General features: G+C 45.6%; 3 protein-coding genes across 3 annotated transcripts in view; all 3 read left to right on the forward strand.

Annotated features, from left to right (window-relative positions):
• myl2b (myosin, light chain 2b, regulatory, cardiac, slow) overlaps window positions 1–4,941 on the forward strand; it is a 5,523-nt gene extending 582 nt beyond the window's left edge. The window contains exons 2-7 of the mRNA XM_083913076.1: window positions 1,294–1,383; window positions 1,500–1,575; window positions 3,579–3,683; window positions 3,815–3,893; window positions 4,571–4,619; window positions 4,715–4,941. Of these exons, the coding sequence (XP_083769202.1) occupies window positions 1,294–1,383; window positions 1,500–1,575; window positions 3,579–3,683; window positions 3,815–3,893; window positions 4,571–4,619; window positions 4,715–4,819 (504 nt within the window). The 3' untranslated portion in view covers window positions 4,820–4,941. The remainder of the gene's footprint in view (window positions 1–1,293; window positions 1,384–1,499; window positions 1,576–3,578; window positions 3,684–3,814; window positions 3,894–4,570; window positions 4,620–4,714) is intronic.
• Window positions 4,942–6,527: 1,586 nt separating this feature from the next.
• ppp1cc (protein phosphatase 1, catalytic subunit, gamma isozyme) lies at window positions 6,528–13,187 on the forward strand. Its single transcript, XM_083911667.1, has 7 exons — window positions 6,528–6,870; window positions 7,322–7,453; window positions 7,980–8,210; window positions 8,972–9,076; window positions 9,248–9,471; window positions 9,875–10,009; window positions 12,516–13,187. The coding sequence occupies exons 1-7, from the start codon at window positions 6,816–6,818 to the stop codon at window positions 12,603–12,605; spliced, it is 972 nt and encodes a 323-aa protein (XP_083767793.1). The 5' UTR covers window positions 6,528–6,815; the 3' UTR covers window positions 12,606–13,187.
• Window positions 13,188–14,681: 1,494 nt separating this feature from the next.
• Window positions 14,682–26,245, forward strand: pptc7a (protein phosphatase targeting COQ7 a). Its single transcript, XM_083912924.1, has 6 exons — window positions 14,682–15,190; window positions 18,490–18,669; window positions 20,886–21,084; window positions 23,610–23,733; window positions 23,831–23,960; window positions 24,101–26,245. The coding sequence occupies exons 1-6, from the start codon at window positions 14,989–14,991 to the stop codon at window positions 24,157–24,159; spliced, it is 894 nt and encodes a 297-aa protein (XP_083769050.1). The 5' UTR covers window positions 14,682–14,988; the 3' UTR covers window positions 24,160–26,245.
• The last annotated feature ends 196 nt before the right edge of the window (window positions 26,246–26,441 follow it).

Below are 26,441 nucleotides of genomic sequence, written 5' to 3' on the forward strand. Positions count from 1 at the left end.
GAGTAGAGAAAGGGAAAGACGAGTGATCAAGGAGAGGAGGGGAAAAGGGAGGAGTGGAGACAAACGAAGAGAAAGTAAACAAGAAGGAATAAAGAGGAGAGGAAAGACGAGGGATCAAGGAGACGAGAGGAGAAGGGAGGAGAGGAGACAAACGAAGAGTAGAGAAAGGGAAAGACGAGTGATCAAGGAGACGAGAGGAGAAGGGAGGAGAGGAGAGAAAGGGAAAGGAGAGGGAATAAGGAGAGGAAAGACGAGTGATCAAGGAGAGGAGAGGAAAGACGAGGGATCAAGGAGACGAGAGGAGAAGGGAGGAGAGGAGAGGAAGGGAAAGGAGAGGGAATAAGGAGAGGAAAGACGAGGGATCAAGGAGAGGAGAGGAAAGACGAGGGATCAAGGAGAGGAGAGGAAAAGGGAGGAGGCAAAAGGAAAGGAGATGGGATAAGGAGAGGAGAGGAAAGAGGAGGGGTCCTCAGAGGAGAATAGAGGCGACAAGAGAGGAGGAGAAGAAAGGAGCAACAGGTCCACGCTACAAACAGGTCACTTTATTAATTTAGGTCAAAGTCCCTGTGGGACCTCTCAGACCCGTGTGCACTGGGCGCCATCAAGACACAGCCAGTCACGCCTCACATCCCGTGATCCTCGCACGAATCCTCTTAAAAAACAAAAATAAAGACATAAACGAAGCTGAGCGCCAGAGGTCCCTTCCACGAGATATACAAGTGCTCGACAGCTAATCCACAACAAGGGGTTAGACAGCAGCTGTCGAGAGGCCCGCGAATCCAAGCCCTATGATGTCATCGCGTTGCATCCCCTCACACTGTTTTGCACATTTCCTTGGCAGTCATGTAAATAGCTCGACATAATCCTCGCCTCCCAGGGATTTCTGATCAAACAGGGCTCAGTGTACCGTCCTGTCATCACCCGGGCCCTATAGAATAATCCCCCGTGTGATCCCGGGACTGTGGGAGCGCGGGCAGCGGACCACACCCTCCGCGGGCTTAGTCTGCATTCTCACAAAACCGGAGGCTTGAGTAAATATTTCCATAACAAACTGACAGTGTTTGTAATCCCCTCCCTAATGAAATGCGTGCCCCGGTTTAAACCCTGCCTGTTGCAATTAATGCCCCCAGCACTCGGTAAGTTTGCCGATCGCCGACTCATTATCATAAGCACACGTGTCACAGTGAAACCGATAACGGGTGAAGCTGAAGCGGGAGAGCCAGGTGATGATTGTGCCATTATTAGTATTGGATCTAATGAGATGTGTCATTGTCAAACCCCCCCCCCCTGCAGTCACCCAAGAAAGCAAAGAAGAGAGCAGAGGGAGCCGGCTCCAATGTGTTCTCCATGTTTGAACAGGCCCAGATCCAGGAGTTCAAAGAAGTCAGTGCTCTGCCAAATGTTTTTCCTCTCACATTGAATCTGAGCGGGTTTGACCGCGTGGTGGACGCTAACTGTGCATGCTGGAGACACGGCGTGTAACTGTAACCCTTCCGCAGGCTTTCACCATCATGGATCAAAACAGGGACGGCTTCATTGACAAGAACGACCTGAGGGACACGTTTGCGGCTTTAGGTAGGACCGCCTGTGTGTCTGTCTCTGCGGATGTGTCTCTGTTGTGTTGTGAGGGACCCACAGTGTCACATTTCGCAGAAGTGCACGCGGTTGTGAAACTTGTTAGAGCAGAAGTAACTCGTTTAGAAAGGGGGCGCACTTTGCTAATGCACGGGCTCACATGTGTTTCTACTAGAACATGTTTGCATACTTTAATGTCCTCATACTGAATGTATGAATAAACCTGTATTCACTCTCTGAAACGCTCCGTTTTAGCGTCTGTCTCTTTAAGACCCCCTCCTGCTCTGATTGGTCAGCATTTCCAGACCTTCCGCACCTGCACTCTCACCTTCTCTGCACTGTCATTGCAGCCGGGGAATGACTGTAACGGCACTGTAGCGGCACTTTTTATCACTATAATTCAATTCAATTCAATTCAAATTTAATTTACAGTGCCAAATCATGACAAAAGTGATCTCAGGACACTTTACAGAGTAGGTAAAGACCACACTCTATGACTTATTTATGATTTACAGAGACCCAACAATTCCCCCGTAGAGTACGGTGACAACGAAAACCTTCACTATAACAGACAGGACCGACAGACAGACCCAGCTAGAGAGAGAGAGAGAGAGAGAGAGAGAGAGAGAGAGAGAGAGAGAGAGAGAGAGAGAGAGAGAGAGAGAGAGAGAGAGAGAGAGAGAGAGAGATGGAGGGAGAGAGAGAGAGAGAGAGAGAGAGAGGAGCTCTTTTCCAAAACGAGATAAAAGCCAAATTTGAGTTTGAGCCACTTTGCTGTTTACAGAACCGTTTCACTCCTTTCATCAGTGTTTCTGCCAAATCTATATTTCCTTGTTTAAAATGGTCTCAAGATGCAGTTCCTTTCCAAACCGCGACCAGCGCCAAACCTATTTTTAGCCTAAATGCGATACGTCCTCTCGACCAATCAGAATCCAGTGTGCGTTCTGTGCGATCCAACATGGCGGCGCTCTGAAGCAGGAGAGTTTTTTGTGTCGTCCGTCCGTTCAACATGTTCAGACTGAGCCAATAAACATTTTTAGCAAGATACATTGAATATTAACCAAATGTGTGGGTCTGGGTACAAAATGAGATTTTCCTGAAAACTATTTGTGAGGCCCACTGCTCACAGGACAGACGGGAAATGAGGGAGAGACAGCGTTGTCGGTGGTTAACCGTTTATTCCAGGCTTCCCCCAAACGTGACTCAACATAAAACAAAACTACACCAACGAGCAGCCGTCCCTCTGACGGCCGTGGTCAGGTGTCTGCTGCCTCTTTCTGGGTCGTCGCCGCTCGGGTCCTCTCACAGGACCCAGCCTACTGCAAGAGGCAGAACCAGGTTACAAACGTGCTTATGTAGCTGACTGATCACCGGCTGAGCCACTCCTCCCTCTCCTCCAGCAGTCGACACCTTAACCACACCCCACTGCCACACTATTAAAATGGATTTATAGCGTTTTGGAAAAGAGCTCCTCTAAATATATATATATATATATATATATATATATATATATAGTATAGTTGTGACATCACAACTGTACAGAAGTCCTGACGGCTCGTTTAAAATGCACAATTTCTGAATACAGGCTTTGTGCATTTCTCTGTGGATTGAGCTTTTTGATACTTCCACAGTATTTAAATGGCACTTCCTCCTGTTTATAATCAAACAAATAAATAAAAATCTGACTTTTTACAATACAGGACCTTTAAGTTTAAGTCTTTACAGCAAAAATGCAAAACATTCTCTGGTCCCAGCCTCTCCGCATTCCCTGTTTTCCTTTGTCTTCTGTAATTCAAACCGTATCTCTGTGTTTTTTCGCTGTCGTTCAGGTAAAAACAATCAATAAGGGGGATGTCACCTTAGGTTTCTGAGCTATTATGATGCATTCTTCGCGTGCATCAATCACTCAATTGAGAGAATAAAAGTCAGATTGATCAATAATGAAAATAATCGTTACTTGCAGCTCTAAACCCTGTTCCACTTTATCTGCCATCCCTCTCCAGGCCGCTTAAATGTCCAGCAAGAAGAGATTGATGAGATGCTGAAGGAGGCACCGGGGCCGGTTAACTTCACAGTCTTCCTCACCATGTTTGGAGAGAAACTAAAAGGTGTGTAGGGGGGGGGAGTATTCTGCATATCCCAGAGCCTGATTGCAATAATTGAAATGCATTTCAGAATGTAAAAAAAGATGTTACCTTTGATTTTTCATTAACTCCGAGCTGCCACTGCTCCTCTTCAGGTGCTGACCCGGAGGAGACCATCCTTAATGCTTTCAAGGTCTTCGATCCTGAGGGGAAAGGGACGTTAAAGACAGACTTGTGAGTAACAGTCCATTGTTGTGTTGTGTTGTTGGATGAGTTGGGTGTCCAGTCTGCTCAGCGTCGCTGCTTATCTTCATTCATTCATCTTCAACCGCTTATCCCGGGGTCGGGGTCGCGGGGGGCCTGGAGCCGATCCCAGCTGGCGTGAGGCGGGGGGTACACCCTGGACAGGACGCCAGTCTACCACAGGACACATAGAGACGAACAGAGACAGACAACCATTCACACCTACGGGTGATTTAGAGTCATCAATTAACCTAACACGTGCACGTCTTACACATTTTGGCTCCTAGAGTTCACTTTAGCACACGTTTTGACTCTTAGAGGTCACTTTAGCACACGTTTTGACTCTTAGAGGTCACTTTAACATGCATTTTGGCTCCCAATGAGGACACTTACGCACACGTTTTGCTCCTTCAGGGCACTTTAACGCGCGTTTTGGATCCATATGAGGGCACTTTAGCACGTGTTTTGGCTCCTGGAGGGCACTTTTATCCCGGGGTCGGGGTCGCGGGGGCCTGGAGCCGATCCCAGCTGGTGTGAGGCGGGGGGTACACCCTGGACAGGACGCCAGTCAACCACAGGACACATAGAGACGAACAGAGACAGACAACCATTCACACCTACGGGTGATTTAGAGTCATCAATTAACCTAACACGTGCACGTCTTACAGTGTGACGGAAATGCTGACGACCCAGGCCGACCGGTTCTCCGCAGAAGAGGTGAGAGCTCAGTGTTAGAGGACGACATTGTTGAGTTTGGATTAAAGACGTTTCTTCACTCACGAGTATTAAGCTTTTGTTTCTCCGACCCACAGATGGAACAGATGTTTGCGGCATTCCCACCAGATGTAGCAGGAAACCTGGACTACAATAACCTGGTCCACATCATCACGCACGGGGAAGAGAAAGACCAGGAATAGAGGATTCCTGAGACGATCATTGGCGCCCTCGGGACTTCTCAACCTGTCGATAACAGTTGTGCAGGAATATCCCGCAGACAGACGGCAGCAGAAATAAAGTCCAAATAAACTATTTCACTTTTCAGACTTTTGTGAATGTTCTCATTTGTTCCAGGTCGTCGTTATCCCCAAAGCAGTTTCAGTCAAAAGCAACTGGACTTGGTTATTGGTCTTGGCGTGAGAGGTGAAGACGTTTCACCTCTCATCCAAGAGGCTTCATCAGTTCATGTACGCATCTGACCAGGCTGGGACTGGACCAGGACCAGGACCAGGACCTGGACCAGGACCAGGACCAGGACCAGGACCAGGACCAGGACCAGGACCAGGCTGGGACTGCTCAGTTGCGTACATGAACTGATGTTGACTGAAATTGCTTTGGGGATATTTCACTTTCATATTTCTCCTTCATCCATATGAATGACTTTATTTTGCATTATCAGTCAAGTGTTCATTTAGTTATTATAGTGTGTATAGGCCATACTATGTTACTACACTATGTACTTATTTGATGATTAAAAGGTGAAATCAAAAGTTTATGAGACCACAGAAAATGAAGTGTTAAATATGTTTTGACATGACATGTTATGAGGTATTTTTGTTGAATGGATAAGGGCACTTTAGCATGTGTATTGGCTCCTAGAGGGCACTTTAACATGCATTTTTGCTCCCAATGAGGGCACTTTAGCACATGTTCTGGCTCCCAGGGGACACTTTAGCACACGTTTTGGCTCCTAGAGGTCACTTTAGCACACATTTTGGCTCCTAGAGGTCACTATAGCACACGTTTTGGCTCCTAGAGGTCACTTTAGCACACGTTTTGGCTCCTTCAGGGCACTTTGACGTGCATTTTGGCTCCCAATGAGGACACTTATGCACACGTTTGGCTCCTTCATGGCACTTTAACACGTGTTTTGAATCCCAATGAGGTCACTTTAGCTCGTGTTTTGACTCCTAGAGGGCACTTTAGCACATGTTTTGGCTCCCAGGGGCCACTTCAGCATGCGTTTTGGCTTCTTCGGGGCACTTTAGCACACATTTTGGCTCTTAGAGGTCACTTTAGCACACGTTTTGGCTCCTGGAGAGCACTTATGCACACGTTTTGGCTCCTAGAGGGCACTTATGCACACGTTTTGGCTCCTAGAGGGCACTTTAGCATGCGTTTTGGCTCCTAGAGGGCACTTTAGCACGCGTTTTGGCTCCTAGAGGGCACTTTAGCAGGCGGTTTGGCTCCTAGAGGGCAGTTTAGCACGTGTTTTGGCTCATAGAGGGCACTTTAGCACACGTTTTGGCTCCTAGAGGGCAGTTTAGCACGTGTTTTGGCTCATAGAGGTCACTTAAGCACACGTTTTGGCTCCTAGAGGGCACTTTAATACGTGTTTTGGCTCATAGAGGGTACTTTAGCACATATTTTTCAACAATTGGGCCACGAGAGGGGCCGACCGCCCCGGATGTACTCCCCCTGTGCCACTGTAGAGAATCAGGGACATGAGGTCGCTCCACAATATATTCCTGAGTTTAAATAAAGGTTATAAATAATATCTACTTAATAATCAAGCTGTTGTGTTGCTATTGTTCTTGTATTGTACACTCTCATCTTAGTCTAACTGGGTCAAATAGTGCCTCTTCCAGTCCAGCAGGGGGCAGCAGCAGCGGGCAGCCACAGCAGCTGTACAAGGTGCGGCAGAGACAAACACACATCGCTAGCCTTTCTTTTTTTTTAGCCCCCATTTCTTAGCAAACGTCAACCTTGGATGTAGCTTCTTTTTTTTTTTTTACTGCGATGTCTAAGTAGCTTAATAGATTGTCAACAGTGTGAACCAGCAGCAGAACCTACGCGGGGTCACAGTCACATCTTCACCGTCAGAAGCTAACGTTAGTAGCTAATGCCAGGGTAGCTAGCGGGCTAGCTTTCACGAGTGTGTTAACGCCGAGTCTGGACATCAACCCCACCGCTGCAATGGCAGATGTTGACAAGCTCAACATAGACAGCATCATCCAGCGTCTTTTAGAAGGTAAGGAAATGCTGAAACACAACTTATAAATCACTAACCGACCTCCAAACGCTAGGCGCAGGTTCGCGTCCAGCTTCACCAAACGTCTCAACATCTTAGACGTTAACTAGCTAACGTTAGCTAACGGTTATTAGTCATTCGTTGATGGAAATCTAACATTTTCATCTATTTTGTGTCTGGGTTGACAATGTTACTCTGAAGGGCACCAAATAACCTACATTTGGTCCATTACACACTGTGTTTCTCACACATAAACACTCACATTGCGCACTCCGGTGTTGTGATGGAAAGTGTCCCCCTGTTAAAACGGGCTGTCCCGCGCGCTATAACGTTGTTTGCTCACATGTTGCCCCACTCAGCCTCACCGTAGAGACACATCGCCCCATGCATTACCAACTCAAACAGAATTTAACTTGTTTTTACTGACCTTTTGTGTGTGGTTGTCCTGCAGTCAGAGGGGCAAAACCTGGCAAAAACGTGCAGCTGCAGGAGAATGAGATTCGTGGATTATGCCTGAAGTCCAGGGAGATCTTCCTCAGTCAGCCCATCCTTCTGGAGCTGGAGGCCCCTCTCAAGATTTGTGGTAAGTAAGATTTGTATGTGTATCTATATAAATAAATGTGTTTCCTCAGGAGGGGGTCTGGAGTCTCCCTTAGAGAGAGGGGGAGAAGTTCAGCATCTGTGAGGAACTCGGAGTAGAGCCGCTGCTCCTTTGCGTTGAAAGGAGCCAGTTGAGGTGGTTCAGGATCATCTGGTAAGGATGAGCCCTGGGCGCCTCCCTAGGGAGGTGTTCCAGGCACGTCCAGCTGGGAGGAGGCCTCGGGGAAGACCCAGGACCAGGTGGAGAGATTAGATCCCCACACTGGCCTGGGAACGCCTCAGGATCCCCCAGTTAGAGCTGGTTAATGTGGCCCGGGAAAGGGAAGTTTGGGGTCCCCTGCTAAAGCTGCTACCCCCGCGACCCGACCCCGGATAAGCGGTTAAAGAAGAAGAAGAAGAAGATGATGATCATGATGATCTATCTATCTATCTATAAAGGGTGGACGAAATCACTAAAGACCTGGTCCTGAAGGTGCGTTTGTTAATTTTTGTTTATCTTTGCCCTGCAGGTGATATCCACGGGCAATACTACGACCTGCTGAGGCTGTTTGAATATGGCGGCTTCCCTCCAGAGAGCAACTACCTGTTTCTGGGTGACTACGTGGACAGGGGGAAGCAGTCTCTGGAAACCATCTGCCTTCTTCTGGCCTACAAAATCAAATACCCAGAGAACTTCTTCCTGCTGAGGGGAAACCACGAGTGTGCTTCAATCAACAGAATATATGGTTTCTACGACGAGTGTGAGTGCTGCACTTTATCAGTTTCATTTAGGGCTTCATGAGAAAAATACACGATTAATTTGACTGATATTGCATTAACGATATGATTCACGATATTGGAGGGAAGGATAATTTCTGCATCCTCCCCACCGCAATTTGGATAATGCACCATTTTATATTGCGATTTCAATTAAATTAAATTTTTTTGATGCAGCCCTAGTTTCATTGTTTATCTGTAGTGATAGTTTCATTTCAATTCTGGTTTTAGATCTGGGTTTTGTCTGTTGTTTTCCATACTGTGTGACTTAAAGTGAAGTCTGGCGTAAAATCATCCCAGGGTCTTTTTCGTGTAACAACTAAAAATCCGGTAGAGTCTCTAAAATGCGTCTAACACTGATCGGGGCAGCGCGGTGAATGCATTAAAACGGCCTTTTTAACCACTAATACTGCTCACGATGAACGAAGCAGCGATGGGCTCCTCGTCTTAATGCGTTCATCGTGCTCCCCCGCGCTAATCAGTGTTAGCCGCATTACATTAATCACTGTTAGCCACTGTTCGGGATTTCTCCGTTGATAGTTATTACACGTAAAAAATTGTCTCAACGGCTTATTTGACGAGTGTATTTGCAGAAAAAGGACCCTGGGATGATTTTACACCAGAATTTCACTTTAAGTGGTGCACTAAAATGTTCTTTCTTGGCTGTGTTGCAGCTTCAGTGAAGTGTTCTTATGGCTGTGATGTAACGCTGAATTGAAATCTCCTTTCTATCTGAACTTTTAAGGTAAAAGAAGGTACAACATCAAACTCTGGAAGACCTTCACAGATTGTTTTAACTGCCTCCCTATTGCCGCCATTGTCGACGAGAAGATCTTTTGCTGCCACGGGGGTGAGTTTTGTTTTCTGTTCTGGTCCTTTTCGATGTCAGCCTCTCTCATTCGTCCTTGAGTAATGCTGTCTTTGCAGTCTGTCAGCCGGCGTTCAGGCTCATCCATGTGTAAAAGGTATTGACCCCCAGTATCAGTGTGTTTATTTGTACTTTTACTGCTGTTCCGTTCAGGACTCTCACCTGACCTTCAGTCCATGGAGCAGATCAGACGCATCATGCGCCCCACTGACGTGCCCGACCAGGGTCTCCTGTGCGATCTGCTCTGGTCCGATCCAGACAAGGATGTTTTGGGTTGGGGGGAGAACGACAGGGGTGTATCGTTTACCTTCGGCTCAGAGGTGGTGGCAAAGTTCCTGCACAAGCACGACCTCGATCTGATCTGCCGCGCCCATCAGGTAATCACCACCTTGACCTCTGTCGTTATAAACACAAGTGTGACGTGACTGCACACTGGCAGGTTACTGAACATGCTGAATACACATGATACAAGGACTGCAGTACATCACATCCTGAGCAGAGAACTGCCACAGTACTGTGTGCACTGGACAGGGGTCCCAACGTTTTTGGCCTGTGAGCCCTTAAAGATAAAGCAGTGTCTACCTGGGATCCCTGATCAGTGGCTGCATCTGTCTAGTGGTTGTCTCTGGTTCTCTGGGATCCGATTAGGAACTACTGCACAAGGCTACATCTAACACTCTTGATAACAAACCAGTCAAGTAGCGGTTTTCTAAGTGTGTGAACATGTCTTTTCTATTATTAGCTGATTCATTCATATATAATTTAATCATTCACTTGCAGGTTGTGGAGGACGGCTATGAATTTTTCGCAAAGAGGCAGCTCGTCACTTTGTTTTCAGCGCCCAACTATTGCGGAGAGTTTGACAATGCAGGTGCCATGATGAGCGTGGATGAGACCCTCATGTGCTCTTTTCAGGTACGTGCAGAACAAATGTGCCTTTGGAAATCATATTGTCTTAAAGTACTTAGTTCTACGGAGCCACCCTGGTGACGTTGGATTAAAAAATAATGCGTGGCCACAAGTTACTTATTGAAGTAATTCTCATGCAGAGACTGTTGATTGTTTACATGGACAAGTGTGGATTCATTTCTTTTTATTATAATTTAGGAATGAATCACAGTGACATACTTGGCTTATTTGTGGTTAAGCGTGAAGTAATTCTGGGCAAGAGACACTTAATTCGGCTGCTCAAAATGCATGGACTTAAACGCAAGGAACATGCAGATGTCAGGGAAGTCTTAGGGCGTGATCACACTGTCCTCCCGGACCACGACCCGGACTTTAGGGTACTTGTACCCCCTCCCCCCCCCCGCGCCCCAGCCCCGTTTGTACTCACACTGCCAGGGCCACGGCCAATGCTTCTTGCTGTCCATACGCCTTCAAGCCGTAACACGTCACACGCATTGATCGCGTGTGTGTGGCTTTGTTTCCAGATCTTTCCATAGACCTCTGAGTTTTTGTGCGTCTTGTCGACTGTTTTTGAATCTTTTCATCGACCAAATCTGCAGTAAACACTCCACCTCCGCATCACACCAACGTGAACCTTTCACCGCCATTGTTGTTGTTGTTAAATGTCCGCGCATGGTCCGTCCTTCTATTTACATGTCCGAACAGGCGGACATAACGCTACTGCCGTAGGGCTCGTGCTCGTACACGTGCGCACGCTCGTGCTCGTACATGTGCAAACGGCTCCGCTAAAGCCCACCTCTTTCAAGCGGGCCGTGGCGGCCCAGCTGGCCCCAGTTGAGCGCGGAGCGGGTGCGCTCACACTACTTAAAGGTACTAGGCTTTAGCTGAAAAACCGGTTTTGGCCGCGGCCAAAAGGACAGTGTGATCACGCTCATAGAGTTCATCACTCAGCAGCTGGAAGCACCTGGGAGACACCAGACACCCCAGATCTGAATGGTTGTTGGTGAAGTTCATCCACACACGGCCGCGATAACGCTGCTCACTCAATGATGACAGCTAATCTGCTGATCATTGACCAGTTTGCAATTTCCAACTACTACAGTAATGGTAGGACTGTGGTCATAAGAACTGATCTCTGGTCAGCAAATGTCTCAAACGGCGTAAATGCGCATGTTATAGCCAGTGCCCTCGAACGTGTCAATGACACCCTCAGGCGGACCATAATTACCTTTATCTGTGGATAATAAACAGCATCACTGACAGCCCCATATGGGCAACCATCCCGCTACTGAAGGTGAATTATCTCGTGGCCGCACATCACTACCTCATGGCCATGAGATAGTAATGCGAGGCTGTGCATTTCACCAGGGGGGCTCTGTATAATTCACAACAATAAGATTTGCATTTTAGATTGACATATTGTGTAACTGTAACACACTGCTCAGTAGAACAACAATGACCTCCATCCAAATTGGGTGTTGTTAGCACCTGCTGTTAGCAAGTGTGGCATTCAGAGACATAATCTGAGGGCGCACGCACACTGTCCTTCCACACCACGCTTCCCAAAAACACCTTTTGTTTTACTACTTCACCTTATTTAACATGTAGGAAGCAGGCCAACAAGAAAATACCCTTCTTTGACGCTCACCTGCTAAGTGGAGACATGGGATTTCTTTCGGACGATGAGCTTTTAAAGCATTAACAGACTTTGGCAGAACATTTTTAGGGTACTTGTCCCCCCCTCCCTCTCCCCCCACGCCCCAGGCCCGTTTGTACTCACACTACCTGGGCCTCGGAGAATGCTTCTTGCTGCCTATACGTCATCACGTCGTAACACGTCACACGCATTGATGACGTCATGGCGATGCGTGGCTTTGTTTCCAGATCTTTCCGTAGACCTCAGAGTTTTTGTGCGTCTTGTCGACTGTTTTTGAATCTTTTCATCGACCAAATCTGCAGTAAACACTCCACCTCCGCATCACACCAACGTGAACCTTTCACCGCCATTGTTGTTGTAAATGTCTGCACATGGTCCCTCCTTCTATTTACTATGTCTGAACAGGCGCACATAAATGACGTCCGAACCGCCGTAGGCATTGTGCTCGTACAGTGTGCGCGCTCGTGCTCGTACATGTGCAAACGCGCTCTACAAAAGCCCACCTCTCTCAGACGGGCCGTGGACGGCCCGCTGGCCGCATTTATGCGTGGAGCGGTTCCACTCACACTGGTCAAACGCACTAGGCTTTAGCCGAAAAACCGGTTTTGGCGCGGTGCGGGAGGACAGTGTGAGTGCGCCCTGAGCAAATCTGTCGGGCTGAGAGCTGATGAGGCGAATCATCCCTCATTGACCCCTCAAGCTGTTATTTTCTAATGAATTGAAAGTGTAAAATAATGTCCATCACAAATGTCCAGATGCGTGTTCATAGAATGTGAAATAGCGCCGGGTGTGCGTTGACTCACCTGCAGAAAGAAGTCGTCGTGTGTTTGACAGCGATGTTTACATCTTTTGCAGATTTTGAAACCCGCTGAGAAGAAGAAGCCCAACGGCAGCCGTCCTGTGACTCCCCCCCGCAACATGGTCACCAAGCAAGCCAAGAAATAAGTGTGTGTGTGGGGGGGGGGGGCGTCTCACTCCTCTGTTCTGCTTTCGTCTTCTGCATTCGAAGGACCGGACGTCCTTCATGCTGCCAATACCGAAAAGATCTCCACTCCTACCTGATGAAAGCAAAAGTGTTTTGTTGTTTTGTCCACAGCGGTAAATCGACGTGTCACCATGAAAACCTCAGGTGTTTTGCACTCCATTTTGCAGCTAGTCTTTGCCACATACGACTGTTCAATCAGGAGAAATATAACAATACGGCTACTAATGCACAGGAATGCCTTGTTTGAAGCTGTGCACAATTTCCCAGTTTCTTTCACGTCTCATTCATTCGTTCTCTTTTCCACACACGTCAGTAACGGGGAAGAGTCACACACACTCGTTTACTCATGTAAAACTTTATTTAAAGCCGACGTCAGAGGATGTCGACTTCCACCGCATCACATTTTTAAACAAGTATCGTGCTAAATGACATGAATAAAGAAGCACTCTTGTAATGTTTAAATCTTTCTAATAAACTTTGAGTGTATTTTAGGGGGACGTTAGTATCTTAAGTGTCATTTGTTCCTCAAATAAAATGAAATTAATCACATTACGTACTGAAATACGACTGTAAATTGCAACGTGTGGTGTAAACTTAGACGACCTCATGAACAAAGGGGCTTTTATCACGCGACACCCACAAGGGGGAGACAGAATAACGTGCAAAATCCAGTTCGGTCAGGGAAACGAGTCTCAAAGAGGCGTGAAATACTGCACGGGAAAAGCGTTTTAACCCTGAGAGGGAGCCTAAGATGGTTTCTTTTAACCCTCCTGTTATCTGTGAGGTCAGTTTGACCCCGTTCAGTGTTTAACATCTCTAAATACATTTTTGGTTGCTTCATATTTAAAGACTTTTCCTAATTTTATGAGAACAATTGGGAAAACCTAAAATGTCTCGTACACAACGGTGTTCCTTTTTGTCAACGTGATCATTTTAATGATTTAATCATTATTTTACTATTTCAATATTTAGAAATTGAAATATTTTTTCCTGTACATAACACACGTTACTGTCCTTGATAATGGATAAACGTTTAACTTTTTATCTCATAATTATGACTTATCTCATAATTATGACTTTTTAATCCCATATTTATGACTTATCTCATAATTATGACTTTTTATCTCATAATTATGACTTTTTAATCCCATATTTATGACTTATCTCATAATTATGACTTTTTATCTCATAATTATGACTTTTTAATCCCATATTTATGACTTCTCTCATAATTATGACTTTTTATCTCATAATTATGACTTTTTAATCCCATATTTATGACTTATCTCATAATTATGACTTTTTATCTCATAATTATGACTTTTTAATCCCATATTTATGACTTATCTCATAATTATGACTTTTTATCTCATAATTATGACATTTTAATCCCATATTTATGACTTATCTCATAATTATGACTTTTTATCTCATAATTATGACTTTTTAATCCCATATTTATGACTTATCTCATAATTATGACTTTTTATCTCATAATTATGACTTTTTAATCCCATATTTATGACTTATCTCATAATTATGACTTTTTATCTCATAATTATGACTTTTTAATCCCATATTTATGACTTTTTATCTCATAATTATGACTTTAATCCCATAATTATGACTTTTTAATCCCATATTTATGACTTATCTCATAATTATGACTTTTTAATCCCATATTTATGACTTTTTATCTCATAATTATGACTTTAATCCCATAATTATGACTTTTTAATCCCATATTTATGACTTTTTATCTCATATTTATGACTTCTCTCATATTTATGACTTTTTATCTCATAATTATGACTTTTTATCTCATTATGACTTTTTTAAACCTAATTATTATGACTTTTGTATCTCATTATTGTGACTATTTCACAAAGTTGACTCTTATAACCTCATTATTATCGGAGCGGACACAAACGCCGCTTCCTTATTAGGAAACGTGGGTTGCGTAACGCTGTGACGTCAGCGCAGTCACGAGACCGCCCCAGCAGCAGCGAGCGCGTGCAGCAGCGGCTCGACTCCGGGTTACGCAGCGTCTCACAGGGAGCACCGACACCATGGCTGCGGAGCACCAGCACCAGCACCAGCACCAGCACTTACGGCTCTTCTGGAGCGGAAGAGGCGACTGTTCTCTCTGATTCGCCCCCTCCAGACATCCCGGTGCAGGCGGAGCAAACAGCCCCGGTGTGCGCTGCTGTCGGCGGGAGGCTTTGTGCGGTGGATGCGTGCGCGGCGCGGCGGCGGCTGTTGTTGTCTCGGTAGCCCGACCTGCCGCTGGCGTGGCCGGTTCGTCTTAGTGTGAGCTGGTGTGTGTGTGTGTGGGGGGGGGGGATGTTGTCCGTGCTCTCGTACGGTAGACTGGTTGCCAGAGCTGTGATCGGCGGACTCTCGCAGACAGACAGCCGCGACTACAGCCTGGTGACGGCGAGCTGCGGCTTCGGGAAGGACTTCCGCAAAGGCATCCTGAAGAAAGGGATGTGTTACGGGGACGACGCGTGCTTCATCGCCCGACACAGGTCCGCCGATGTTTTGGGTGAGTGGCGTTACGACAACACGGACCAAGCGACGTCACGCTGGATGTGACGTGACTGTGAGGTCAGAGGTCAGAGGTCACCCCCCTGAACCTGAAGGCTGAAGTCCCGTTGAAATGGTTTAAATGTGTTGTTTAATATGAAGGCTGGAGTGGAAACCTGCTTATGAGAGGGAAAGTCTAAATATAGAGATCATAATAGATAAAAAGCTGAATTATTGAGATAGAAAGTCAAAATATAGAGATAGAAAGTCGAAATATAGAGATAAAAAGTCAAAATAATGAGATAAAAAGTCAAAATAATGAGATAGAAAGTCGAAATAATGAGATAGAAAGTCAAAATATAGAGATAGAAAGTCGAAATATAGAGATAAAAAGTCAAAATAATGAGATAAAAAGTCAAAATAATGAGATAGAAAGTCGAAATAATGAGATAGAAAGTCAAAATATAGAGATAGAAAGTCAAAATATAGAGATAGAAAGTCGAAATTATGAGATAGAAAGTCGAAATTATGAGATAAAAAGTCAAAATAATGAGATAAAAAGTCAAAATATAGAGATAAAAAGTCAAAATTATGAGATAGAAAGTCAAAATATAGAGATAATAAAGTCATTTTGGTAAAAAGCTGAAATAATCAGTAGAAAAAGTCATAATAGATAAAAAGAAATGAGATAAATATAATAATTTGGACTTTTATCTCAGAATTTTTACTTTTTATCTCATAATTAAACTCACCATGGCAACATTTTTTGTTCCACACATGTGCGACTAATAGCTCGAGTAAATGTCCACTGAGTGACATGTCCACGGTGCGGTCCACGGTGCGGTCCGTGCTGCTGACATCACATCACACAGTGTTTCTCTGTTCTGTATTGATCACCTGTGACACACACACACACATACGCACACACACGCATCTTCCTCTAACTGGGTAGGATTCAACCTGGACCTCTGTTGCGTGGAAAAGGAATTCCTCCTGTAAACAAAAACAGTGCAGCCATTAAATCTGCTCCATTTACGGTTGATTAAAACTAAATAAGACCTTGAATCCTACGTAAACAGCCTGTCATACACACATCTGCAGGACTGTGCAGGTGCATACGGCGTCAACCAAAACACACCGGTAAACATAGAAATCTGGTCACCAAGCCAGGTTCGATTAGTTGCAAATTCGTGTGTGTGGTGTGTGTGTGTGTGTGTGTGTGTGTGTGTGTGTGCTTAAAGTTCTGGCACGGGCGGAGGAGACACAAAGGGCCATCCTTGTACGGTCAGTCCTGGAGTAACCAGACTTAAGTTTCCTTTCTAGGAAAGTCTTTGACATCAGCAACGGCTCCTCTGGGAACAAGTGCTCTTAATAACCCCATGCAGATCATGTTTATAGCAGGGGTAATGTTAAGGAAGGGGGGTTTTCATACATGTGGGGATCAGATATTGTATGTTTTAAAGCCAGGAGCCAGCGTATATCATCACTGCACTGAACTACAGTGGATATAAGACAACATCTATGTGTATTTACTTTAAATAACTACAGAACAGACGTAACATAATCATGAATGACTGAAACGGTGTCGGGTCAACGATGACTCCTTACTGAGGACCTTGATGTGTCTTTGATCCGTACTGGATGTCCTCTTGGTGTCTTGGTTACACTGGCCATTGTTTTCTTTAGCGTGCAGCTGCGTTGCATTGTTCCTGCGTCTCGTATGATCCTCTCTTGTGCAAAACAGTCTGAGCAATGTCAAGAATGATTACAGTTTTTCTGAGCTTGTTTTTACTTGACATGTTGGAAAAATCGTCCCCTTGTGGGGTCCAAAAAAGCAGCATTATGCACAACACAGAATACGTACACTGGAGTTATTGTAAATTATAGATACTTGATTTATTCTGATGTATTATTTTTTTTATTGTAGAGAATTTGATAGAATACCCACTGATGTACTAGCATGTTTTTAAATAACCACGTCACTTCAACACCTTTACAAACCTTTATTTTGTAAAAACAGCGTGATCAAAATGAGAGAACCGTGTTCATTGTGTCAGAAGAGAAGATTTCAACAGTGTTTTCTTCTCCAGGATTCAAACATGAACAGGAAGTGTAGAGGCCACAGCTTTGAATGACTTCAGCACATCTGCGCCCACAGGACATCACTAGTTTCTCACACTGCTCTGCTTTGATCTGCGTCCGTTCTGACTCAGTCTCTTCCACAGTTCACTAACTGTAGTGGGTTTCTTAGGGCGCACTCCCACTGTGCCTCCGTACGTGCCCCGTGCTTTAGGGTCCTTGTCCCCCCCTCCAGGCCCGTTTGTACTCACACTACCTGGGCCTCGGAGAATGCTTCTTGCTGCCTATACGTCATCACGCCGTAACACGTCACACGCATTGATGACGTCATGGCGATGCGTGGCTTTGTTTCCAGATCTTTCCGTAGACCTCGGAGTTTTTGTGCGTCTTGTCGACTGTTTTTGAATCTTTTCATCGACCAAATCTGCAGTAAACACTCCACCTCCGCATCACACCAACGTGAACCTTTCACCGCCATTGTTTTAAATGTCCGCGCATGGTCCCTCCTTCTTTTCTCTATGTCCAAACAGGCGCACAGGAAATGATGTCAGAACCACCGTAGGCCTCGTGCTCATACACCTGCGCACGCTCGTGCTCGTACACGTGCAAACGTGCTTTACAAAAGCCCACCTCTCCCAAACAGTCCGTGGCAGGCAAGCGTACCGCACCTAGACGCGGTACGGTTGCACTCACACTGGTCAAACGAACTAGACTTAACCCGTGAAACGTGCTTGGGCACGGGACGGAGGCACAGTGGGAGTGCGCCCTAAGAAACCCACTACAGTTACTTACCTGTGGAAGAGACTGAAGAAGAACGGACGCAGATCAAAGCAGAGCAGAGTGAGAAACTAGTGATGTCCTGTGGGCGCAGATGTGCTGAAGTCATTCAAAGCTGTGGCCTCTTCACTTCCTGTTCATGTTTGAATCCTGGAGAAGAAAACACTGTTGAAATCTTCTCTTTTTTTTCACAAAATAAAGGTTTTTGTTGAAGTGCCTTGGTTATTTAAAAAACAATGCTAGTACAGCAGAGGTATAGCCATAGCGGATATTCTATCAAATTATGAACAATAAAAAATAAGTATTTCAGAACAAATCAAGTATTTATACTTTGTTTCTTTTTGATTTGGATCTAATTTTGATCTCCAGTGTTTATTGGAGAAGGAAGAATGAGTTGTTGAACTATTATTGAGGTGAGAATAACTAATCCCCATTATTAAGGAAACGCCTGTCTGTTTTTAGGTGTGGCAGACGGAGTAGGGGGCTGGCGGGACTACGGAGTAGACCCCTCGCAATTTTCGGGTACACTGATGAAGACGTGCGAGAGGCTGGTGAAGGAAGGACGCTTCGTCCCCAGCAACCCAGTGGGAGTCCTCACGACGGGCTACTACGAGCTGCTGCAGAACAAAGTGCCCCTTCTGGGTGAGTACCCCCACCTCCACTTGTTTTAAACACACATTCAAGTGGACAGGACCCCACCAGTGCATCATAGGATACTTTTGTGCTTATGTGAATGAAAGCGACATTATGTCCAGGCCACATCCACCATCTGTGGTACCAGGATGTCTGGATATTGGCTGCTGCTCTTTATTGGTCATCACCCTACTAATTCCTGTACATTTGATATGATTATCCGCTCTAGTTCGAGTACACGAAGACTGCCAGGTCTCCTGCTTTCCTGAACCATTTGTATTAAATGTGTTATCGTAGGGCTGCAGCCTCGGTGCCTCTCTCTGGATTTAAAAGCTCACTAAACTAATTAGGATCTATCTGCGCTGCGTAACCGCATACTGTGCATGCCAATGAAACGGTACATTTTCCATGTGGTTTGGATCAGAGTACACTGTTTAGGGGTTAGGGTTTTCGTTCCGCCTGTTCAGTTAATTGGTGGCCGGACAGAGATGTTTTCATCGTGACTCAGAACAGCCAGATCCTATTAAGAGGTCCCGGGAATGTCCCTAGTCCCGACCTGCCCCACGGTTCACAACAAGAATCCCTTTCCTCCTTCACTCGGCTTCCCGACAACAAGAGCGTGCACAAACGCGTCGCGTCAGCGGATGAATGTTTCAGGGGAACAGCTCTGTCTCTGAGCGTCAGTACTTTTCCAGTTCTTTATCACATGTGCAGCGGGGGGAAACAACACGGTATTGTGCTGCTCCTTCACGGCAGAGGGAACGTTCTGTGTGATTGTGCTGCTGGAGAGAAAACAAGAGCAGAAAGGGAGTGAGTCACAGTGCGTGAGGGGTTTTGAAGGTTGATCCCAGAGAGCATATTTCGGTGTACCAGATGAATCACCAGCAGGGTGTGGCCGCACGCTGTTCGCCTGCTCCACCAACTCGTGTTTCCTCCTCAGCATCGCCCCAAGATGGCAGAACTCCAAAAAGTTGTTAAAAGCACTGCGCTGATTGTGGTATGTCAAGTTTGTATATTCAGAGCGGCCTCATTTATCAGCCTCCCAACCCACTTTAGATCGGTATCTTCCCATAAATGGAGAGGAATCTTCTGAACTATGTCGCTGTAGTAAGTCAGGGAAAGGCTGTTTTAGGGTGCTTTGTTTTCAGGCATGAGAAAATAATGTGCAGAGCTGAGTGATGGCGCCAAAATCTTCTTTCCTGATATAGGTCATTCTTGATAATGGTTTATATCACGATATAGCTCGTTCCCTGATGATTCAATAAATAAACAGTCTATATGAAATGCATCATACTATGTATTTTCTTGTTTTATAACCAATGTAATGGCAAGATGACATATATTACGCGCAAGGATAAGAATGTAAGGCGTCGCCGTATCATTTTTACACTGAAAAAAATTATTTAGAAAATGATATAAGAATAATATAATTTTATCTTCCATCTTCTGTCACCTCTGAAAGGACTTTATCTCAATATATCACGATATCTGCTCACATCAATTTAGACAATTCAACTGTACCCCGGTTCGCATCCCGGCCTGTGCCTTTCTGTGTGGAGTTTGCATGTTCTCCCCGTGTCTTAGGTGTGAATGGTTGTCTGTCTCTGTTGGTCTCTATGTGTCCTGTGATAGACTGGCGTCCTGTCCAGGGTGGCCCCCGCCTCACGCCCGATGTCAGCTGGGATAAGTGGTTGAAGATGAATTGAATTGAACTGTATCACGAAATTTTCAGTTCCATTTAAAGACAATAAATCATCAGTTTTCTATCCTATTAGATAGGACGGACAGGAAATGGGGCGAGAGAGAGAGAGGGGGAGACATGCAGCAAAGGGCCACAGGTCAGAGTCGAACCCACAGCCGCTGCCTCGAGGACCATCAGCTTCTTTACACGGGGCGCCTGCTCTAACCACTGTTCCACCGGCCGCCCAGATAAATAGCCTACATTTCGAGCTACTTGACGTGATTGTAGCCTGAATGAGAATACAGCATAATTACACATCTGATCTTAAAAATAGAGAAAACACATTTCCAAAATATCAATTGTTGCACTACTGTTTTACTTCTGTCATGAATGTTGTGTGGTACAGTTGTGACATTTACCTCGACCCAGCTGATGAAGCAGACCGTATTTGCATTTTACTTCAAACCTTTGCTTAACATTTGCATTTAAATTGAAAATAAATGTTTGTGTGTGTTTGTGTGTGTGTGTGTGTGTGTGTCTGCAGGCAGCAGCACGGCCTGCCTTGTGGTTTTGGACCGGCAGAGTCACCGGCTGCACACAGCCAACCTGGGAGACTCAGGCTTCCTGGTGGTCCGCGAAGGGGAGGTGGTCCACCGCTCAGACGAGCAGCAGCACTACTTTAACACGCCCTTCCAGCTGTCCATCGCTCCCCCGGGGGCAGAGGGAGCCGTCCTCAGTGACAGGTGAGACACCCGACAGACAGTTCCCAGTACATCTGCTGCCCCACAAACATCTGAATTGTGTGTTTGGGGACATTGCATAAGGGGATGTTTGTACTGAATAGTTAATGGAACAGCTGATGGTACATGTGTTGCGTACAGCAGATGTGTTTAAGCCGTACAGATCCTAACATAATGATATATACTGAGATCACTTGCAAACATAACAAAGACGCTTATCTGACACCGTCGTGCTTGTGTCCCTCGCTTGCGGCCGTGTTTTGTGAAAGCGGCGACTGTACTGTGTTGAGCTGTAGTGTAACAGTGGGTCAGGGGCCACGTGTTGCCCTGTCTTGTTGCCGCGGTGTGCCAAGCAGCGTCACAGTAGACGTCAGTATAGAGTGCAGGGCGAGCGTTGGGTGTTTGCCAAGCTTTCCCTCTTACCCGGGTCAAAGTCTGTGTGGGCTCATGGACAAACCAAAGAGTCCACAGCCAATCCTGATCCAGCAGGCACCTTTTCACTCTTTCTGTCTTGGTCCAGGCAGATTATTATTATTTTGAGCCTCTTAACAGCACTTGTGTATGAAAAAACTGGGAAAACATGGTTGAACCTGAACTGCATGTCACCAGTGATTGAGTATTATTAATTAATAATAATAATAATAATAATAATTGTATTTCTTATAAATGACCTTAATGCAGTCTCATCCAACCAATCATCACTTTCAGCTGTAGTGGATTTGATGTGTTTTTTCTTATTATTTTTTTTTATTTCTGCATTTTAGTTTTAGTCCTGTAGTTGAAGGATTTACTCCCGAGTGATTTAAACTGCGTGCAGCAGCAGATTAAGCTTCCAATCCTAGATCACTAACAGCAAACGATTGAAAAGAGTGCAAGGGTCAAACCTGAAGTGCATTAACAACAATACTTTGGCTGCAGAATACCGCTTACTAATACCTTACCCTTACCTTAATACTCATTAACGCAATTGCTTAATCAGCCAACCGTGTGGAAGTAACAGTGCATGTAGACATGTAGACATGGTCAGCTCTGGCTTTACAGGTGTGTAGTTGAGATCAAAATGAAGGGAAAGTTAAAAGATGGGTGTGGTGGAAGCAAGGCTAGGGAAAGAGGCAAGGGCACCAATCAAAGATGGCGGTGCTTTGGGGGTATGACACAACTGGAGCTGCGCTGTTCTCTTTCTATGATAGTCCGCCACCTTTAAAGCATCATGGCAATTGCAGACCAGATTTTACTGCATGTGCCATACCCCCAAAGCACCACCATCTTTGATTAGTGACTAAGCCTCTTTGTACTGGTCTTGGGTGGAAGTAGGAAGTAGGTAAAGGGCCATTGCTCCACCACTTTATGCTCCTGCCTGATTTGGCATGGCAAGATGGTGTCTACTTTCAACATGCAGCAAAATATGTATTTTAATGCTTGTGGGCTACTTAACCCTCTCAAGTGTAAGGTTATTTATTTGCCACAAGTGAGTTTATTGAGATCTGTTATCATTGGTTAACTGTGTATTAGTATTGTTGTGGTCAGACATGGTCTAATAACATGGCTTCATAGCTATAAGCCCAGACATTCTGCCTGAGGAGTATCTTCCTAACTCTAACTGAAGATAAGACATGTCAGTGCTATCACTGTATAATTTATCCAATGTGTTTCTCCTTGGTGGCATTTGAGAAATGGCTTTGACCCATGGATGTGAAACAATCCGAACATGGCAGCCAACTGTGACAGCTGCTCACCCACTGCATTCACTGCACTTCCATATCTAACTGTGGGAGCTCATAATGTGGATGCAGTAGTGTGTCTCTGTGGCTCTACCTGGCTGCAAGCGGGGCGGGGGGCAAATGGCTGGATAACACTCACTGAATTTCAACGAAGGCACAGGACAGAACAGGCTGTGCTTTGGCTCAGTGGGTGTGTCATGGTGCAGCCCAGACAGTTTGTAATAAATCACGTCTGGTTAGAGGCTGTGCAGCAGTTTTAGGGGCATCTTCCAAGAAGTCAACTTGACCCTGGCAGTCCAAGCAGAACAGGGTCCTGCATGTATGTATTTGTAGGACCCATCATCGTAATTGCTGTAGTTTTACTGGACCGGAGTGTCCTTTCCAAAGCCTCCATGTGATGATTCCTTGAATTTCTCCTCATCCCGCACATGCCACTTAAGTTTCTGTGACAAAGATGAAATCAGTGGCAATTGTGAATTTAGGTTTCACAGCTGTAGAGTCAGTAGATTTTCCCACTGGGTAGAGTGATACGCTGTAATCTGAGCATTCCTCGAGTTGACGTGAAGCTGGGTTAGAGGTTCAGAGTGATATATCAGGTCAGACAGGACAGATTTCCAGGAGGAGGGGGGGGGGAGAAGCTTAAACGGGGTGAGTTAATGCGGTCGCAACCTTGCTGATGCTAGCGCTAGTTTGTATATTTAGTTTTTACTGCGAGACACAACACATTTTAAATCCTGACTCGCTTAGGTGACCAAAATCATTGCACACAGCGTTCTTTGCCTGACTTTACTGTGTCTGCGCCTGCAGCCCCGACGCAGCAGACAGCTCCTCCTTCGACGTCCAGCTGGGTGACATCATCCTCACGGCCACCGATGGGCTCTTCGACAACATGCCCGACTACATGATCCTGCAAGAGCTGAAGAAACTCAAGGTGAGACACACTTGAGGCCTAAACAGGTTTGAAGGTGGAATCAGAAATATGTCCGCAGTGGGAACTTCATTGTCTGCTTTGTGTTTTTTCTCCAAAGAACACAAACTATGAGAGCATCCAGCAGACGGCCCGGAGCATCGCAGAGCAGGCCCACGTACTGGCGTATGACCCCAACTACATGTCGCCGTTTGCTCAGTTTGCCTGTGACAACGGACTGAACGTAAGAGGTAAGTTTCCCAGTGCTACTTGGACCAAATGGAGTCCGAAGCGTGTTTCCTGTTTTATTTAATGAGTGGACAACGTCAACATTTTCCTGTTTAAAGTGTTCTAGCACCATGCTAACAAGATACTGTTCCTTTGTGTCCAGGAGGAAAGCCAGACGACATCACAGTGCTGCTGTCCATAGTGGCTGAATACACCGACTAGAGTCTGTGTAGAGCTGTGACAGGGGCATCGGCCTCTGCAGGTGATGGACTACTTTGAGTTCTGCTGGCCATGATGAAGGACAGATGTCAGATGCTTCCCCCGCATGCTCTGACTCAACTCTGCCTCATCCCCCAGCTGACCATCGTCCCCTTCTCCCCCCCAGCCCACCCAAAAAGAACCTACATTCCCACTTCTCTGTGACTGTGTACAGCGGAGAGTGGCTGAATAAAGGGGGCTAGAGGCCTGACACGTCCTCTTGGCCGGGCTGCAGTGTTGGCATCTTTGCAGTGCTCCAGTGCTGACTGGATAATCCCATTGCCAGGGATAAGCAGTCACTGGGCACATTGGAGACGAGGATCCTGTCTCAACAGGATAAGTCTTCTTTCTCTGATGGGTGGTCCGCGCAGGAAGGAAGCTGAGATTCAGACTGAGGCAGATGTAGACGGTAGGTGTTGAATTGTAGAAGTGGCCCCATGCTGGGCAGCTGGAAGGGAAAAGCTAGTCCATCAGTAGTGTTAAGAAAGGAACTGCATGGGAGATGGCAGCATTAGGGCTCAATAATGGGCTGCCTTTGTGCGAGCGGTAGTTAGAAAACCTCTGTCACAAGGCCTGGAACCTTGTATGTGGGTGCAGGGAGCATACAGTATGTTTGGTAGTTTGATGACCAGTGTGCTGTTCTGGGATGTTTTGTAAAATATTTGCAAAAAATGAGTGAATGTGTGAATTTAACGTCTGTGGTTAATTTGTCAGCAGGGTGATCCAATAAGATTTCACGAAGAGCAGCAGCTGCCTTTTCCAAACCAGTGCAATTCAAGTCTTGCACACATCTTGTTATTTCATGGCTGTTAGGAGGATTCTGTAGTTCATATAAGCCTCACCAAGTATATACCGGTATTGTGTCAAACCTCCCTTTAAACCTCACAGCTGCTGCTGAAGTCTTGATTGCGACGCCATGCAATGTGACTCTGAATTTGTGTGATGAATGATCTATTGATGTGTGTAATTAGTGTCATGTGAAGGCTACAGACTTCTCCTTTTCCACTGGGCTGAATTGGTGTCGCAGCCTTAAACGCACAAAGCTCAAAAAGCTCAACACAGTGGAAGTTGGTCAGGTGACCAAATGTTTTTTTTGTAACTTATTTGTTCAGTGAGATTGTTCTTTGGACTGATCGCCGCGTCAGAGTAGCTTTAGAAACACAATCAGCATTTCCTTTTCTCCCCTCTCCCTCTTGCTGTAGAGCTCCTATGGCACATTCAGATGTCTGCTCGCTGCAGGTTGCATATGAAAAAATGATCATTATGTTTCCATCACATCACTACAGATTTGTACTCTGCATTTAGCATAACTTTTGCCCCCAGTTGAAAAAACTGTCTCTGCAAAAATCCATATATTGTGTAATGCTCTAACGATGTGCCTTGTATCAGGTGTGGACGATACTGGCAGCCCTCCGTAATTCTTTAAACCCCTGACTGTGTGCCAGGCGCTGAGCACGAAGCCTCAAACTGTCAAGTAGCCATAAGAGTCCAACAGCTTCCCCATCATGCCCTGCTGTCTTAACGATTTTCAATTGCAACCTTTTTTTCCTGCTGAAATCTGCTTCTCTGCACTCAGCCAGGAGTTTAGGAATAGTGACAAAGCCATTGCATGCTTAGAAAATCTTTCCTGTGGATCATCAGATCACTGTTTACAATCTGCACTATCCAATGGACTGTTTCCCTACTAAATCTGACACGTTTGCACTGGATAACCGCAGTGTCAGGTGTCGTTTTCATAGAGGGCCGACGGGAATGGAAGAGCTGTGAAAGGTACAAATGTGAGTTTTAAGTGTTCTAGCACTGAGGACAATCTAAGCAGCCTTAACAATATTACAAAGCAATTCTCCCTGGCAGACTGTACTGCTACTGTCAGATCTGTGGCTCCTGCTTCCTGACACTCATCTCCGCCCTCTCTCATCTTCCTCTCCCGAACCCTGTTACAACCAGAGCACGTGTCTGTATATATTTTGGCTGTACAGTTCAAGCTCCGAGCTCTGTAAAAACATTTAAAAATGTGTACAATATTTAAATAAAGAGTCTAGTATTTATTATCCTGTTGTATTTGGTGGCTGTGATATGAGCGTGAACCTTTAGTAGGTTTTAGATCAGAACACGGTCTGACGTGCTAGAGTATTGGACAATCTAGATGCCTCCAGAGTTTAATTTTCACATCGAGACATTATCACACAGCTCTGTATCCAGTGTGTTTACCTCACACTGAAGAAAAAGATAATGCTAAGAACACC

This window comes from Echiichthys vipera (assembly GCF_963691815.1).
Source record: "Echiichthys vipera genome assembly, chromosome: 4".
Classification (NCBI taxonomy): domain Eukaryota; kingdom Metazoa; phylum Chordata; class Actinopteri; order Perciformes; family Trachinidae; genus Echiichthys; species Echiichthys vipera.